This window comes from Lutra lutra, chromosome 8, assembly GCF_902655055.1.
Source record: "Lutra lutra chromosome 8, mLutLut1.2, whole genome shotgun sequence".
Lineage (NCBI taxonomy): Eukaryota > Metazoa > Chordata > Mammalia > Carnivora > Mustelidae > Lutra > Lutra lutra.
Genome location: NC_062285.1, coordinates 106,998,096 through 107,013,083, shown reverse-complemented (window position 1 = coordinate 107,013,083; position 14,988 = coordinate 106,998,096). Strand labels below are relative to the sequence as shown.

General features: G+C 36.8%; 1 protein-coding gene across 16 annotated transcripts in view; it reads left to right on the top strand.

Annotated features, from left to right (window-relative positions):
- PPFIA2 (PTPRF interacting protein alpha 2) overlaps positions 1-14,988 on the top strand; it is a 494,134-nt gene that overhangs the window by 339,509 nt on the left and 139,637 nt on the right. For all 16 annotated transcript variants that reach the window (XM_047740329.1, XM_047740328.1, XM_047740334.1 and 13 more), the window contains one exon: positions 7,180-7,296. In XM_047740329.1, the coding sequence (XP_047596285.1) occupies positions 7,180-7,296 (117 nt within the window). The remainder of the gene's footprint in view (positions 1-7,179; positions 7,297-14,988) is intronic.

The following is a 14,988-nucleotide window of genomic DNA, read 5'->3' as shown; positions in this document are numbered from 1 at the left end:
CTTTTCCAACTCCCTATCAGGTTTTCCATTCGTATAGTCTTTTTTCATGCAACTATCTGTAAGTATTTCTAGATTGCCTCCTACTTGTTAACCAGTGTCTTAAGAACTGGGAATAAATAATCAATAAATGTAGTTCTGGTTTTGAGGCACTCAGTGGCAAAATGAGCAATCAGAAAACTAACAGCTGGGGCGCCTGGGTGGCTCAGTGGGTTAAGCCGCTGCCTTCGGCTCAGGTCATGATCTCAGGGTCCTGGGATCGAGCCCCACATCGGGCTCTCTGCTCGGCAGGGAGCCTGCTTCCCTCTCTCTCTCTCTGCCTGCCTCTCCGTCTACTTGTGATCTCTCTCTGTCAAATAAATAAATAAAATCTTTAAAAAAAAAAAAGAAAAGAAAACTAACAGCTAATAGTGATAGTGATAATTTGTATAACATGAGTTATTGGAGAATGCAAAGGAATTATATAACTTACCTCTGGAAGGAGGAGGGTCCCAGATTCCATCCCAGAATGGGTGACATGTAAGCAAAGACCTAAAAGGTGTTTCAGAAGCAGTCAAGGAAGAAGGATGTGTAGAGGAAAACCGCAGTCTACCTCCTGTGGTTCTCTTTTACTCTGACATGACTACCACACTTAGAATACTTCTGACACCGGATGTGTGTGTGCCTGAGTGGGAAGGGAGCATTCTTCCACCAAGCATTCACTAAAACACTTTCAGGTGTCTTACAGTTTAGCTTAATTCTGACACATCCTGGAGATAGTGGTAGATCCCACAGGTTAAAGGCTCTGTCCTACATGACTACTTCCTTCCATTTCAGATGTCAATTGTTTGTTTGTTTTTACTTTTTTAATTTAAATTCAGTTAGCCAACATATAATATTAATACATCATTAGTTTTTTTTTTAAAGATTTTATTTATTTGACAGAGAGATCACAAGTGGGCAGAGAGGCAAGCAGAGAGAGAGAGAGGAGGAAGCAGGCTCCCTGCAGAGCAGAGAGCCTGATGTGGGACTCGATCCCAGGACCCCGAGATCATGACCTGAGCCGAAGTCAGAGGCTCAACCCACTGAGCCACCCAGGTGCCCGAATACATCATTAGTTTTTGATGTAATGTTCAGTGATTCATTAGTTGTATATAACACCCAGTGCTAATTAGATCACATGCCTTCCTTAATGCCCATCACCCAATTACCCCATACCCCTACCCACCTCAGATGTCAGTTGTAAATAAAAGTTGTCATCTGTGTTCCTGACTGATTCGCTATAAATCAGAGATTCCCATAACCCCCTCTTTGGATCCTATTAATTTGCTAGAGCAACTCAAAGAACTCAGGAAAACAGTTACATTTACCATTTTTTTTAAAAGATACAGATGAACATCCAGATGAAGAGAAACATAGGCAAGGTCTGAGAGGGTCCCAAACCCAGGAGTTTCTGTCCCTATGGAGTTGGCGTATGTCACTCTCCCAGCACATGGATATGTTATGTTCACCAACCTGGAAGCTCCCTCACCCCCATACTTTAGGATCTTTATGGAAGTTTCATCACATAGGCTTGATCAATCATTAACTCCAAGCCCTCTCCCCTTTCTGGAGAATCAGGGGGTAGAGTTGAAAATTCTAAGCTTCTAATTATGGCTTGGTTCTTCTGGTGACCAGCCCCCCATCCAGGAGCCAAAAACAATTTGACAGAGGCAAAGGCAAGAACAAAACTTGGAAGATTGGCTTGGAAATATCATGGGTTTAGAAATGCCTAGAGACAATGGGCCAGGCTCTCAGAAGTTAGATGAGCAATCAGGAAACAAAATAAGAGTGGAGTTGAAGCAATAAGCCAGAGCAAGAAGCACACACATGGCAGAGTTTTAGTTGAGGTACTTTAGTTTCTCCTGTCTTTCTTTTATCTTCATCCAAATAGTGTTCACCACAGGAATAGTAAATAACCCATAGTACTAGGTACACAAAGAGCTCATGTTCTTCTATCTTCCTGAACAGTTTTCTCCCCCTGCCATTGTCTCCGACTGATAAATGCTTAGTCATTCTTCAAAATCTCCACGTAGAAATTCCATGTTGCCTTCTATGTCCCTTGTTATATTTTCAAGGACGCTTTTAGTTATAAGTGACAGAAAAGCAAATTTGAGAAAAAAAAAAAAGTTTGGGGCTCATATTAATGAAATGCCAAGGATAGAGGTGATTTAAAAATGGCTAGAATTAGGAGCAGATCTGATTCATCTTTTTCGTATGCTTTTCTCCATGAGCTAGAACTGATGGTAAACAGCCATCCTGATTGTATCGTACCAGCTTAAGCCTATAGAAAACAAATCTTCCCCCATAGCTCTGCCTGAAACATCTCAAGGAGTATTCCAATTTCCCTGGCTTGGATCATGTGCCCACACATTTGCCCTGAGCTCTGGCCCCCTGACTGACAGTCTCTAGGTTTAGAGTAGGGAAGGAAAATTCCACAGTGGAAGTATAGGATATTGTTAACAAAAGTAATATTGAAGGGATGCTGGGCATTTAAAAACATGTCAACAAACAGTTGACAAATCATGGTTGATCAATTAAAATGACTGTGGGCAGTTCCCCTTGACCAGAGTTCCATGGGCCTTCAGTGGATTGATAAACTGGAAATGTAGGCACAGCTATGCCTGGATGTGAATCTCTCCAGGGAGGGGTCCATACCTTAATGATACACAAAGGTTTCCTGGATGGGAAGGTAGAAGTACTTGGAAGGGAAATGCTTTTTCCCCATCCCCACCCACTATGAACTTCCCCTGACTTAAGCCATGTAAGGCAATTTGACAGAAAGTAGAAGGTATCAAGTTAAGGAGTTAATTTTCACTTGATTCCTGCTTAGTTCTTATCACACTCTGTTTATCTCAGTTTAATCACTTCTTAAGTGTGGATCATAAAACCTATTTTGTAGGTTAAAATAATTTTGCACAGTGCTTGGCACGTGGTGAGTTTCCAGTACTTTCTGGCAGTTATGTAACAACTGGGTAAGCCAGTTGTTACAGAGTCTACCCGGAAGTGCTTCCTCCTACCTGCCATGCTGTCTCGTTTGTAGTAGGTCATGCTGTTTAGCAATGAGGGATCTAGGACTACTTTGGTATCCTAGACAAGTCACCCTCCCCTCCCTTTGATAGCACTCCCTGTCAGTGAGAGCCCAAAGAATGTTTTGGGGGTCATCAGCTTCCTTTCGTTCTGAGTGTGTTAAGCTAGTTCTCAAGCTCTCTCCTGCATTTGCTGCTGCTTTTTTTTTTTTTTTAAGATTTTATTTATTTGACAGACAGAGATCACAAGTAGGCAGAGAGGCAGGCAGAGAGAGGAGGAAGCAGGCTCCCCAGTGAGCAGAGAACCCGATGTGGGGCTCGATCCCAGGACCCTGGGATCATGACCTGAGCTGAAGGCAGAGGCTTTAACCCACTGAGCCACCCAGGCGCCCCATTGCATTTGCTTCTTAAGCCAGCTGGGAGAATTTCCTAAAGAGACCTCTGCTACCTGGAGGCCCTGTGATTTCTAGGTGAACTTCTCTGCCCTTTGAAAACATTAAAGAGGCCCAACCCCCAACATTGCATTCACAGGAGAGAACCTCTACCTTTTTCCCTCCTGAAAGAAAGAATCAAGATTATTAACACCTACAATTAGATCAGATGCTGAAGCTTTGCTTTCATAACTCCTCAGGATAATTTGTTATTGGGCAAAAATAGAACAAAATCATTTAAATCATTGAAGAATATAGAGGATGCTACATCTGTTCTCCTACTTCAAAAACCTAATTTGTGGGCTTGGTTAAAAAACAACCAAAAAAAGGAGAATTTGTACGTTGGTTGTTGAAAGTTATGTCATTCTTAGAACTGTCATGTGTATACTTTGTAAAACACTTGATGTTTGTCCTTTTTTTAATAGATGCACAGTTATATTTGCATATAGTGTTTTCCATATGAATTTGGCATTTTGACTTTTATTATTATTATTTAGGGTACTAATTCACTGAGTCATTCACTAAACCTTTATAGAGGGCCTGCTTTATTTTAGGCATGACACCATGTTTAAAATTTATCTGAATTACTAAGCCAATAGAACTTATTCTGAAAACAGAGTTAAATTTGGTTTTTAAATTTTTTTTTTTTTTTAAAAAGGTCTCTCTTCGGGGTACCTGGTTGGCTCAGTTGTTAAGCATCTGCCTTCGGTTCAGGTCATGATCCCAGGGTTCTGAGATGGAGCCTCACATGGAGCTCTCTGCTCAGCAGGAGGCCTGCATTTCCCACTTTAAAAAAAAAAAAAAAAAAAGCTCTCTCTTCACATCTAAGTAGATTAAATAATGGAAGAAAATACATAGAATTTTAAAAAATTTATTATTACCTTTGTCAACATATTTGTTAAGCCAGGGATGTTAGTGGAAATGTCAGCATACAATGCTTAAATTTTTAAAAAATTTGTAATAAAATTTCATTATGTAATGATGATAATATAATATTATTCTTTTATTCAAGAGACAAGATGTTAAGAATTAATATAAAGATGATATACCAAGGGACTATTTTATTCTTATTGTTCCGTTAGTATAATCCATTTCTGTTCTAACATCAGAGAAATGTCTCCGAAGTCTCCCACACACTCTAAATCATTCTTTTTTTGTTACTTCTGAATGAATTAGGTTTTATTCTTTGTTTATCCCTATCCATACATTATTTAAATCAACACATTTTTATTGAATAAACTAAACCTTGCACATAATAATATAATGTGCTGCTTCATATGAAAATGTTGTTTTCCATAAGGTCTTCCTTTGAAAATTGTTTTCCCCTGAGATATTATTAGGACTTCTGATAGCTAAATAAATAAGCAAAGTGATTAAGCAAATAAAGGAAAAAGTATTGGAATTTAATCAGTGAAATATACACAATAATGAGGGAAACTATAGCAAGTGGTTGATGGCAAGGTACATTTTCTCTGAGGAATGGTATTTCAGCTGAATTTTGAAAGCTGAGATTGTGTTACTTGTGGTCTGAGCTGGAATAGAATGTTTCAGGCAGGAAGATTAAGTTCCTAAAATGTGGGTGAGAAAGAGCCTGGTGTATTTGAGAGACAGAAAGGAAGCTGTTGTGACTGAAGGGATGATAAATGGGGTATTCTAGACTTTGTTAAGAAGTTTAAACTTAAGCTAAATAATTTGGGAAAACATTGAGGTTCTTTGGAATGCAAAGAGTGACACAATGTAACTGAAGTTTCAAAGGTGAATCTGGCTTTGTTAGAATGTTAGAATGCTTTGTGGATGATAGCTTGTAGGTGGCCAAAAATGGGAGCAAGGTAGAACCTGTTGTTTGCTGACTGCAGTTCAAGAAGAGCACTTGAAGAGTTGTTCTTCGTTATTTGGTGATCGGCCCTTACAAAATGATATGCATATGTTAATGCTGGAGGTCATATACCAGATACCTGATCTCATGAACACAGCATTGTGCATGTGGGCATTGAAGTAGTGGCAGGGATGGGGACGGCCACGGGACAACTTCTTGACCTTTTACATTTATTTGGCAATTATTGGTCTATGCGACGTACTGGACTCATGTGTGATTGACTATTTATTGTGTATTAAATACTATAGGCATTGATTTCCCCAAGAACCAATATTAACTCAATATCTGAGTTGTTAATGATGAAGTTTTAGAATATAAGTGAGGTGAGGTGAGGTGAGGGCCGGAGCCGATGACCAAGAAAGAATTCTTGAGACATCTTTGGTGCAAAATGGTGGTTTTTTAAAGCACGGGGACAGGACCCATGGGCATAAAGAGCTGCTGCACTGGGGTTGTGGGGAGTGGGCTGATTATATACTGTGGGGTTGGGGGAGGTAAGGAAAAGGGAGCATTTGAAAGAAGAAGACACACAGGACACTGGAGGTTTTGCTATTTGTTAAGTTAAGGTTTTTTCTTTTAGAAGGTATTATCAGTAAGACTGTTGAGAGCTTCCTGGAGGAATGTCACACTCCTGCTATCGCAGGTCCTTATCAATGAGCTTTAGGTTTGGAAAAAATTTAACTTTATTTACATTTCCCTCTGCCTCAGTCTCCCTCAGTTTTATGGAGGGGAAGATGATGTTAGGGCTTCAGGACTGATTTATGGATCTCTGGAAGTTAGGTTATTGATAAGAGAGCCTCTTCCTTGTAAATCACTAGGACATTTGTAAGTGGAGGGAGATTCAGGTCTTGCAGGATTGTGGTCTCTATAAGTTAACTACTTGTTTTTCCTTTAGGGCAGCCAAAAATGGCTGAGGAATACCACACATGTCAAGGCAGGGGTGGGGGGTGGGTGTGTAGAGTGCCAGCTTCTGCTTTGTCCTCAGCTAGCATTCTATTCCCTCATCATTTATATAATAGGATTTGCCAAGAAATTAATAAGTTATGGTATTAATGTAAAATACCTTCAAAAATATGTATAAATAGCAACTGTATTTTAAAACATCATTTTAAAATGTTAGAATGCTATTTTTTCCTCTTATTACTAAGATCACTTAAACTGTAACTATCTGAGAATCTTTCTTAGTTGAAAATACTATGTAAAGTGGAGCTGAACATTTTTAAGAATGAATTGTTTTTTGAGAAGTCTTCTGCAAATTAACTGAACTAGCAGCACTAAGATAATGGCCATTAAAATAAGGATAATGAGAAGATGCATTTAATTCTAAGTATTCATGACAGTGGCACAAAATTAAGTCCAGTTTGTGTATTTGCTTATTTTAAAATTACAGATATGCTACCTCTTAGAGTGAATGAATGTGCTTGTAACTGGCCTTCAGCCTGCAATGTTTTCATTTCTCTTCCTTTTATACTTTAAAAATATAGACTGATATGAATTTTATCACATTTCATAAATTAATTTTAAAAAGTAATTTCTGAATTAATACCACATGGATCCTGGCATTAATTTAGACACATTTCCGACTATATAGATACATTTTTCAACTAGAAAATATTTTCTTCAATGAATATCATATTCATGTAATTATTATTCAAAATGCTAACCTAAATGTTAAAAATATTTTTAAGTAATAATATGAATAAAATTTAATGCTTGTTTTCTGATTATTTGCGTGTATTCATTTGTTCTTAGCCACATTTGAATAAATTCAATTTTTCTATACTTTATGCTCTATTTTAGATTTTTAAGGCATAGTGCTTTTATTTTGCAGATTGTTGCCTTGCGTGAACAAAATGTTCATATACAAAGAAAAATGGCATCAAGTGAGGGGTCCACAGAATCAGAACATCTTGAAGGGATGGAACCTGGTCAGAAAGTCCATGAAAAGGTAGGACACAGATGACATGGTCCTACCTAGAAATATTTACTTGCTATGTCATTTGACAAAAATACGAAATATGAAGTCCATGTTATAAACATTCTTTATTATGTTTTGATTTGTTGGTCAAAAGGTCATGATGACTTTTCATTTGGTGATTTAATTTGATTTTCTTAAAAATAATACGCATGTGTGTAAATATATAAATATATGTTTGAATTTCTCAATACTTGATACTTAACATGATTCTCTGAAATAATTAAATTATATATCTAATTGAACATATGTATAATTGAATAAATATATTTGCACAGATAGGTATTTCTTTAATATATAGCCAGGAATTCTAAGTATAATAACAATACTTTTTATAAATGGTATTATGTACAATTGGCAATTCATCTGTAGTGTATCACTGCAAAAATTTTTTAGTAATCTCCTATTTGGCATTTTCCACGTGTTTAAGAAGGTCCTAACAGTATTCCTGTTAATGAGAAATTTTATTAAAAGATACCTGAACTCTTGGGACTTTTTACTGTTTTTAGAAGGGAAAGATTTTCCTTTGGTTGGGGGTTCTACCCAGGGTAAGAACACCATCAGTCTGTTTGGCCCTTTTCTGGGCTAACCCATTTGTTTCCAGCACAAAAGGAAGGTCAGTTGCTGGTAGGTCTGGAATCAGATAAAGATGATGTAGAGTTTGCATATCCTGTGCCTGAGGCTTAGATAATCTGCGGGGATATTTGCCATTACCAGCTACATCTTCAGATGGTTGAACTCTTTAAACATCAGGACTGTATGAATTAGGTAGCAATAAGTGTCATTGTCAATGTCAAGAGGTTTCAGAACAGAGATCAAGAAACAAGGGACTGGACCATGAAATAAAAGCACCAATCTTCTTAGCTGAAAATAAACTGAACCCTTCCTTACTTATCCAGTTGAAACAAATGGAAGGGCTTCCCGTGTTTCCTCCTTCAAGTATGACAAAGGGGGCCAAATCAACCAGACTAATTTCCTGACACTCATCAGTTCTGGTGGCTGAGAGGCAAAGAGCTCTTAATTTAAGGCTTCACTATTTTAGCCTTTATCCATGTATTTTATAGAACTCTTAAGATGAGTATTAAAAATAAACTGTGGTCTGACAGCTAGGTTTCATGAGCTGTATTTCAAATTTGAATGAAATTATTTCTTGTCCCTTCAGATAAGTAAACTGATACCAGTTCGGTAAACAAATCAATGAGCTCTTTAGAATAAGCTGTTTGCACTCAAAACTCACTTTAGGAAACTAACTTGTAATTTTCTATTACTGTTTCATTTTAATTATGTCATCAGTAATACAGTGCTATATCTTTACTTATTCGGGTATAAAAATGGACTTTGTGGTCATGAAGCCTTTTTCTCTTAGAAGTCTACAAAATACTGTGTGTGGTGTTTTTTTTTTTTTAACAATGATGTATTTATGCTAATCCAGACAAGAATTAAAGAAATATGTCTTTGAAAGGCAGAAAGAACTTGAGATCTTGTCTATTCCCTAACAAACCATTTGATATTTAAAGCATTCATCTGGTACTTTCAGGAGAGAGGAGAGTACTCACACACTTTTTTTTTTCAAATGTCATTTATTTTAACATATAACTCCCAAATATCTAGGCATTAGAAAGTAAGACAATTCATGTCAGATTAACTTTCAGAAACTGGTTCTAGTATCTGGATGAGGACCTATGTATAATGGATGTTTGTTTCTATTAGACTGCACATATTCTGAGGACTCTGAGTAGTTAGTGATATAAAGTACTTGTCTCTAACTTTCTTTGCCTTTTGGTTCTTGGAGAAGGCATTTCAACCAGTGTAGAAGAGAGATTCTGTGCCATTGCTAACTTACTCTTCCTTATGGATGTAACTAAAGATTTTTAAACATTGTAGTTATTGGTATTCTTTTTTCCCCAATTTCCCAGAAATATAAGAAGAGTAATTTCCAAATGCTTTAAAGTAATGATACACTGGTATTAAAAATAGCATGCCCCCTCCTCCAATTTAGGCCTAAAATATATATCATCATGTATGTGTTTTTTTCTAATTTAAAATAAGTGACTTGTTTCAATTCATATTACTCCTGAAATGTCCTTCAAGAAAGTATTTTGAAAATTTGAGAGGTTTTTGTTTATTTATTTATTGAGGTATAATTGATACACAATATTATTTCAGTTTCAGGTGTACAACACAGTGATCTGATGATATTTATATACCTTATAAATTGATCACCATGATAAGTATAGTGACCATCAGTCTCCATACAAAATTTTTACAGTATTATTTACTATATTCCCTACGTTGTGTATCACATCTCCACATCTTATTCATTTTATAACTGGAAGATTGTACCTCTTAATCTTCATCATATATTTAATCCACTTCCCAATCCTCTTAGCTTCTAATTACCATCAGTTTTATTTTCATGTATTTATTTATTCATTCACTCATTCATATCATGTTTGTTTGCCTGCCATTTCTTTGTTTCCAGTTTTATTGAGATATAATTGACACAAACATTGTGTAAATTTAAGGTATACCACATGGTGATTTAGCATATGTCTGTATTGTGAAGAAATTACCACAATAAGGTTAATTAACACATTCACATCTCACTTAATTACCTTTTGTGTGTATGCGGATACATATACTAAGAATATTTTAGATTCAGTCTCAGCAACTTCCAAGTATATAATACAATACTGCTGATAATAGTCACCTTGCTATATGTTAGATGCCCTCCATATTCTAACTGCTGACATTTATGGATAAAATATGAAATAATATCCTTATCATTATATTTATCATCCTTATATAAATACTCCTAACTTACACACATAAACGTTATAAAGCATCTTTACTTTTTAAAATTATTCTCTGTTGCTTGATTATTTAAAGTATTTCAATACCATTGAATAACAAGTGTTATGGGATTGTAATTTAAATCCTACCACTTAATTTTTTATTGAGAATTGTTTTAAAAGGATAATCAAGCAAAAAAAGGAAAAATTATTTTGGGGAGTGTCTGCGCAATGAAGATTGTCAGTGAAGGATGACTGTGGTATTAATGCATAAATTGCAAAGTGGTGGTTGGGGAGATATACAGAAAACTATTGTGAGATACGATGGAACTGCCAGAGAGTGACTTGTAAATCCTAGTCACAAGGATTTACCCTTTGCTTAGGGTAGTAAAGTTACTTAAATTACATAGTCAGGGTGGGTTATTAGCCAACAGATGTTTTATCTCAGTGGCTTGAGAATCCTGTTGACAAAATAGTTGATAAAAATAGTCTCAAAAAAGCACACTCTGAAACAGACCTTATTACTCATAGAAAAGCTGTGTAATTGTTATCAACGCTTAAAAAATTAAAAGAAAAAGTAAGTTTAACTGAAACTAGTTTAAATGTTTCTGTGGGAAACATTTCTGTTTCTGTGGGACATAAATTTCATCAGTTGTTCTAGAAGAACGTAAATACTCAGAGGATAATAAAATATTTCAGGACACTAAATTTTATCCCACTGAAAGTTCAGAACTGGGTTCAATAACTTTCTTCCTGTTAATCTCTAGAGGAGAATTAATTTGTGAAATTTTTGCATAAATACACTGCTCTTGTAAAGGAGATAATGCTCCTGACTCATATATTCTGTACTTCCAATTATTTTTTGCAGCTGCAAATACTGTTAAGTGATGTGGATAAGTGGGATGTTAGACACTGGTGGAGAGTCAGGAGACATCACCTCTGTAATAAATTTGGTGAGAAAGTAGAGTGAAAAATCAGCATGCCCCAATTAATATTGCAAAATGCGATAAATAAGTAGTGTCAAAAATGATATTAGAGTTTAAAGGAGAGATAAATTAATTGTGATAGGAGGTGTCAGAGAGGCAGCATGGAATAATGATTTGTTTGATGTCAGCACCTGGATTCAAATTCCATCTCTGCCAGTTACTAGCTGGGTGAACTTGCACGTTAACCTCCCAGAGCATCAGTTACTGGTAAATAGTCATACCCAACTTACAGCTTTCTTTTAAAGAGTAGAGACACTGACTGTGAAAAACAAAATTTAATTATAAGCCATAAATAGTATGGTTATAATATTGATTAATACTATGTTTTCATGGTTGTGCATTTTTCAATAAATATTTATTGATAACATTATTGAAGGTGTTAGGATATAGGTACTGGTCTGGGTGGTTGGGACATAGTAATGAACAAGGCAGATGGGAGTCCAGGCAATAAACAAATGAGAGGGAGTGAATGTGACCAAGGGGCTTGTGTGAAGTATGTTACATAGACATGGCGAGGAAGGACTTTTTTAGCAGATGGGGATTGAACTGGAACCTGAAAGAGGACACAGATTCAACCACATGGAAAAACTTAAGAGTTTTTGAGGCAAAGGAAACACTAAGTGCAAATGCACCAATGGTGGAAAAGAGCTTCTCTGGCACATTCTTGGGAAGGAAGGATGACAGGGTCCTTGAAGCCTAGTGGTCCATGGAGAGAACAGCAGGAAACAGGATGGAGCAGTGAACAGGGTGAGATCATGTAAGTTCTTGTAGGACGTGGTAAGGAGTTTAATTTTATTCTCAAAGCAATGGGAAGATATAGAAGTATGTTAACGTGGGAGCATCTTGATTAGATATCTTTTTTAAAAAATCACTTGCACTTTTTCACACATCAGACTTCCGAAGTTGATTGAGATGTTCCTTTTCTTAATTTTACCAGAAATGAAATTGAGACTTAGAATGATTAAAGGACTTCTTGGTCCAGAGCAGGACCACAACCCCGGTCTTCTCACCTCCAGACAATATTATGCTCTTACATTCCTTCTCACATGCCTGGATGACTTCTATATGTGTTACTGTTGAGTTTTTACAAAAATTCATTCTAACCCAATCTTAGTTTTTCTGATCTTTTCTTCTTTTTTTATATATATATACATATATATACTCCCTTGTTTTTTAGAGTTGATTTTCTTTTTTTTTTTTGATCTAAACCCCTTTTCTTAAATTTTTATTTTATTTTTTTCAGTGTTCCAAAATTCATTGTTTATGCACCATGCTCAGTGCTCCATGCAATACGTGCCCTCCTTAATACCCACCACCAGGCTCACCCAACCCCCCCAACCCTCTCCCCTCCAAAACCCTCAGTTTGTTTGTCAGAGTCCACAGTCTCTCATGGTTCATCTCCCCCTCCAATTTCCCCCAACTCACTTCTCCTTCCATCTCCCAATGTCCTCTGCGTTATTCCTTATGCTCCACAAGTAAGTGAAACCATATGATAATTGACTCTCTCTGCTTGACTTATTTCATTCAGCATAATTTCCTCCAGTCCCATCCATGTTGATACAAAAGTTGGGTATTCATCCTTTCTGATAGAGGCATAATACTCCATTGTATATATGGACTGTAGAGCTGATTTTCTATCCAAGAGTGTGCTTTTAATTTTTTTTTTAATTTTTCCCACAACTTCTTAAAGTTATTAATTTATTTATTTATTTATTTATTTATTTATTTATTTATTTATTTTTAACTCTGAACATATCCCCAAGGCAATGGCAGTCCAAATTTTTGCTCACTACAAGTATGGCTCTTAAACCTAGGCAAGAGAGGTCCATGATTTAGTGGGCCTTGCTGTGGCCCTCTTGCCCCTCTATAGGATAAGAAGTTCAGGAGACCAGGGGAAATTGCACACCTTTGAGCCACACCACCACCCCTTCCTGACCACATGCCATGTACCTAGAAGCTCAGACTCTGACCAAACAGACCTTCACCTACCTCCAGGCCTTTATTGACTTCTTCCCAGGAGCAATGTCTATATCTGCCTGAACTCTAGTGTGCCCATTCCTAGACTGAGGGAGTGGCCAAGGGGCGCCTGTTTGATGGGGTTCCACAAAATGAAAGTGCTGGCTGAGGTATCTATTCAGGCAAAACCAGTCCAGTCCTCTCTGGAAGGAGCTGAGACTAGGAAGAGAAGATGAGCAGACTACAGCCCAGGGGCCATAGCTAGCTAAGTCCTGCCATACAACTTTAAGGAGACTGAGAATTATTATTTAGAATTTGATCTAAAAGTCAATGTGAAGGTATCCTTTCAAGGGAAATAATAGGTTATATTTTTCTTGACAGTTTGCTGACTTGATTTATAATCATTATATATTTACATTTATGGTATATGGACCTCTCTTTGTTGTTTTGCCCTGCCTCCCCCCCGCCCAGATCCTAGCGACCTACCTATCTGCTAACAACTATAAGAAATACAATTTAGGGGAGCCTGGGTGGCTCAGTGGGTTAAAGCCTCTGCCTTCGGCTTCAGGTCATGATCTCAGGGTCCTGGGATCGAGCCCCGCATTGGGCTCTCTGCTCAGCAGGGAGCCTGCTTCCCTCTCTCTCTCTCTCTGCCTGCCTCTCTGCCTACTTGTGATCTCTCTCTCTCTGTCAAATAAATAAATAAAATCTTAAAAAAAATACAATTTAATTTCAACCTTTTACTCTGAATTATTACATCTGTTTGCATGTATGTGTAAAACTAAAACAGAAGTCGCACAAAACAATAGTTGAATTTTACCATGTGCAATACCTTTTGACAGTTCTTATTCCTCAATGACTGATACATTACTTTAGTTCTTCACAAAGCTAAGGGTGAAGGAGGTGGCTGATTTGTCAGTGACATTACAAAGTGTGAGGCACATTTTACGATGTGAGGCCCTTTCTAGGGTGGTGGCTCTCTGCTCCCCTCAAGTTTCCTTTGCTTGTTATCCTCACTTTGAACCTAGGTGCTCTGAATGAACCAAGCTGCTTGTTCACTTTTCAGAATTGTTGTTCTTATTATTCTCTTCTCTTAGAATCTGACATTAATTCATGACTGTTCTGAAGTTAAAATGTAACATAACAACTTAAGCAATGATAATATGTAAATGTAAAAGCTGAATAAATACAAAATCAGATATGGATTTTTATTCACATTCTTTTAGTTCCTTTGTTCTGATAAGCAGAAAAATTATGGCCCAAAAATTCATAAAACAAAATGAAAAATCAGTGGCAAGAATAATCCTCAGATCAGAAAATCTAGGAACTAAGTATATAGAGTTTGCTTCATAGAACTTTGATCATGAAGGACATTGAGCTGAAGTGTTATAAGAAATGAAATATGGCATGGGCCTTTACAAAATTAAGGGTTTTGTGGATTTTTAGCACTACGATGCTGTATTTTAGATGAGCCACTAATGACAAAAATAGGCACTTAGGAAAAATTAATATATGAGCAATATGATCCTCAGTGATGACAAAAGGATTTTATTTCATCATGCTGTTATGGTCTATTATGAAATACCATAATATGAAGATACTGCATAATCTCACACAAAGCTGATAGCTGCACATTTAAGTTTTTGGCTTATGAATATACCATATTTCTATTCAAAAATACTAATACAGCGCCTGGGTGGCTCAGTTGGTTAAGCAACTGCCTTCAGCTCAGGTCATGATTCTGGAGTTCCAGGATTGAGTCCCACATCAGGCTCCCAGCTCCATGGGGAGTCTGCTTCTCCCTCTGACCTTCTCCCTTCTCATGCTCTCTCTCACTCTCTCTTTCTCTCTCAAATAAATAAAAAATATCTTTTTAAAAAAAGTACAAATACTAATAAACATTATTTGGCACAAATGCCTTTCTTTCAGAG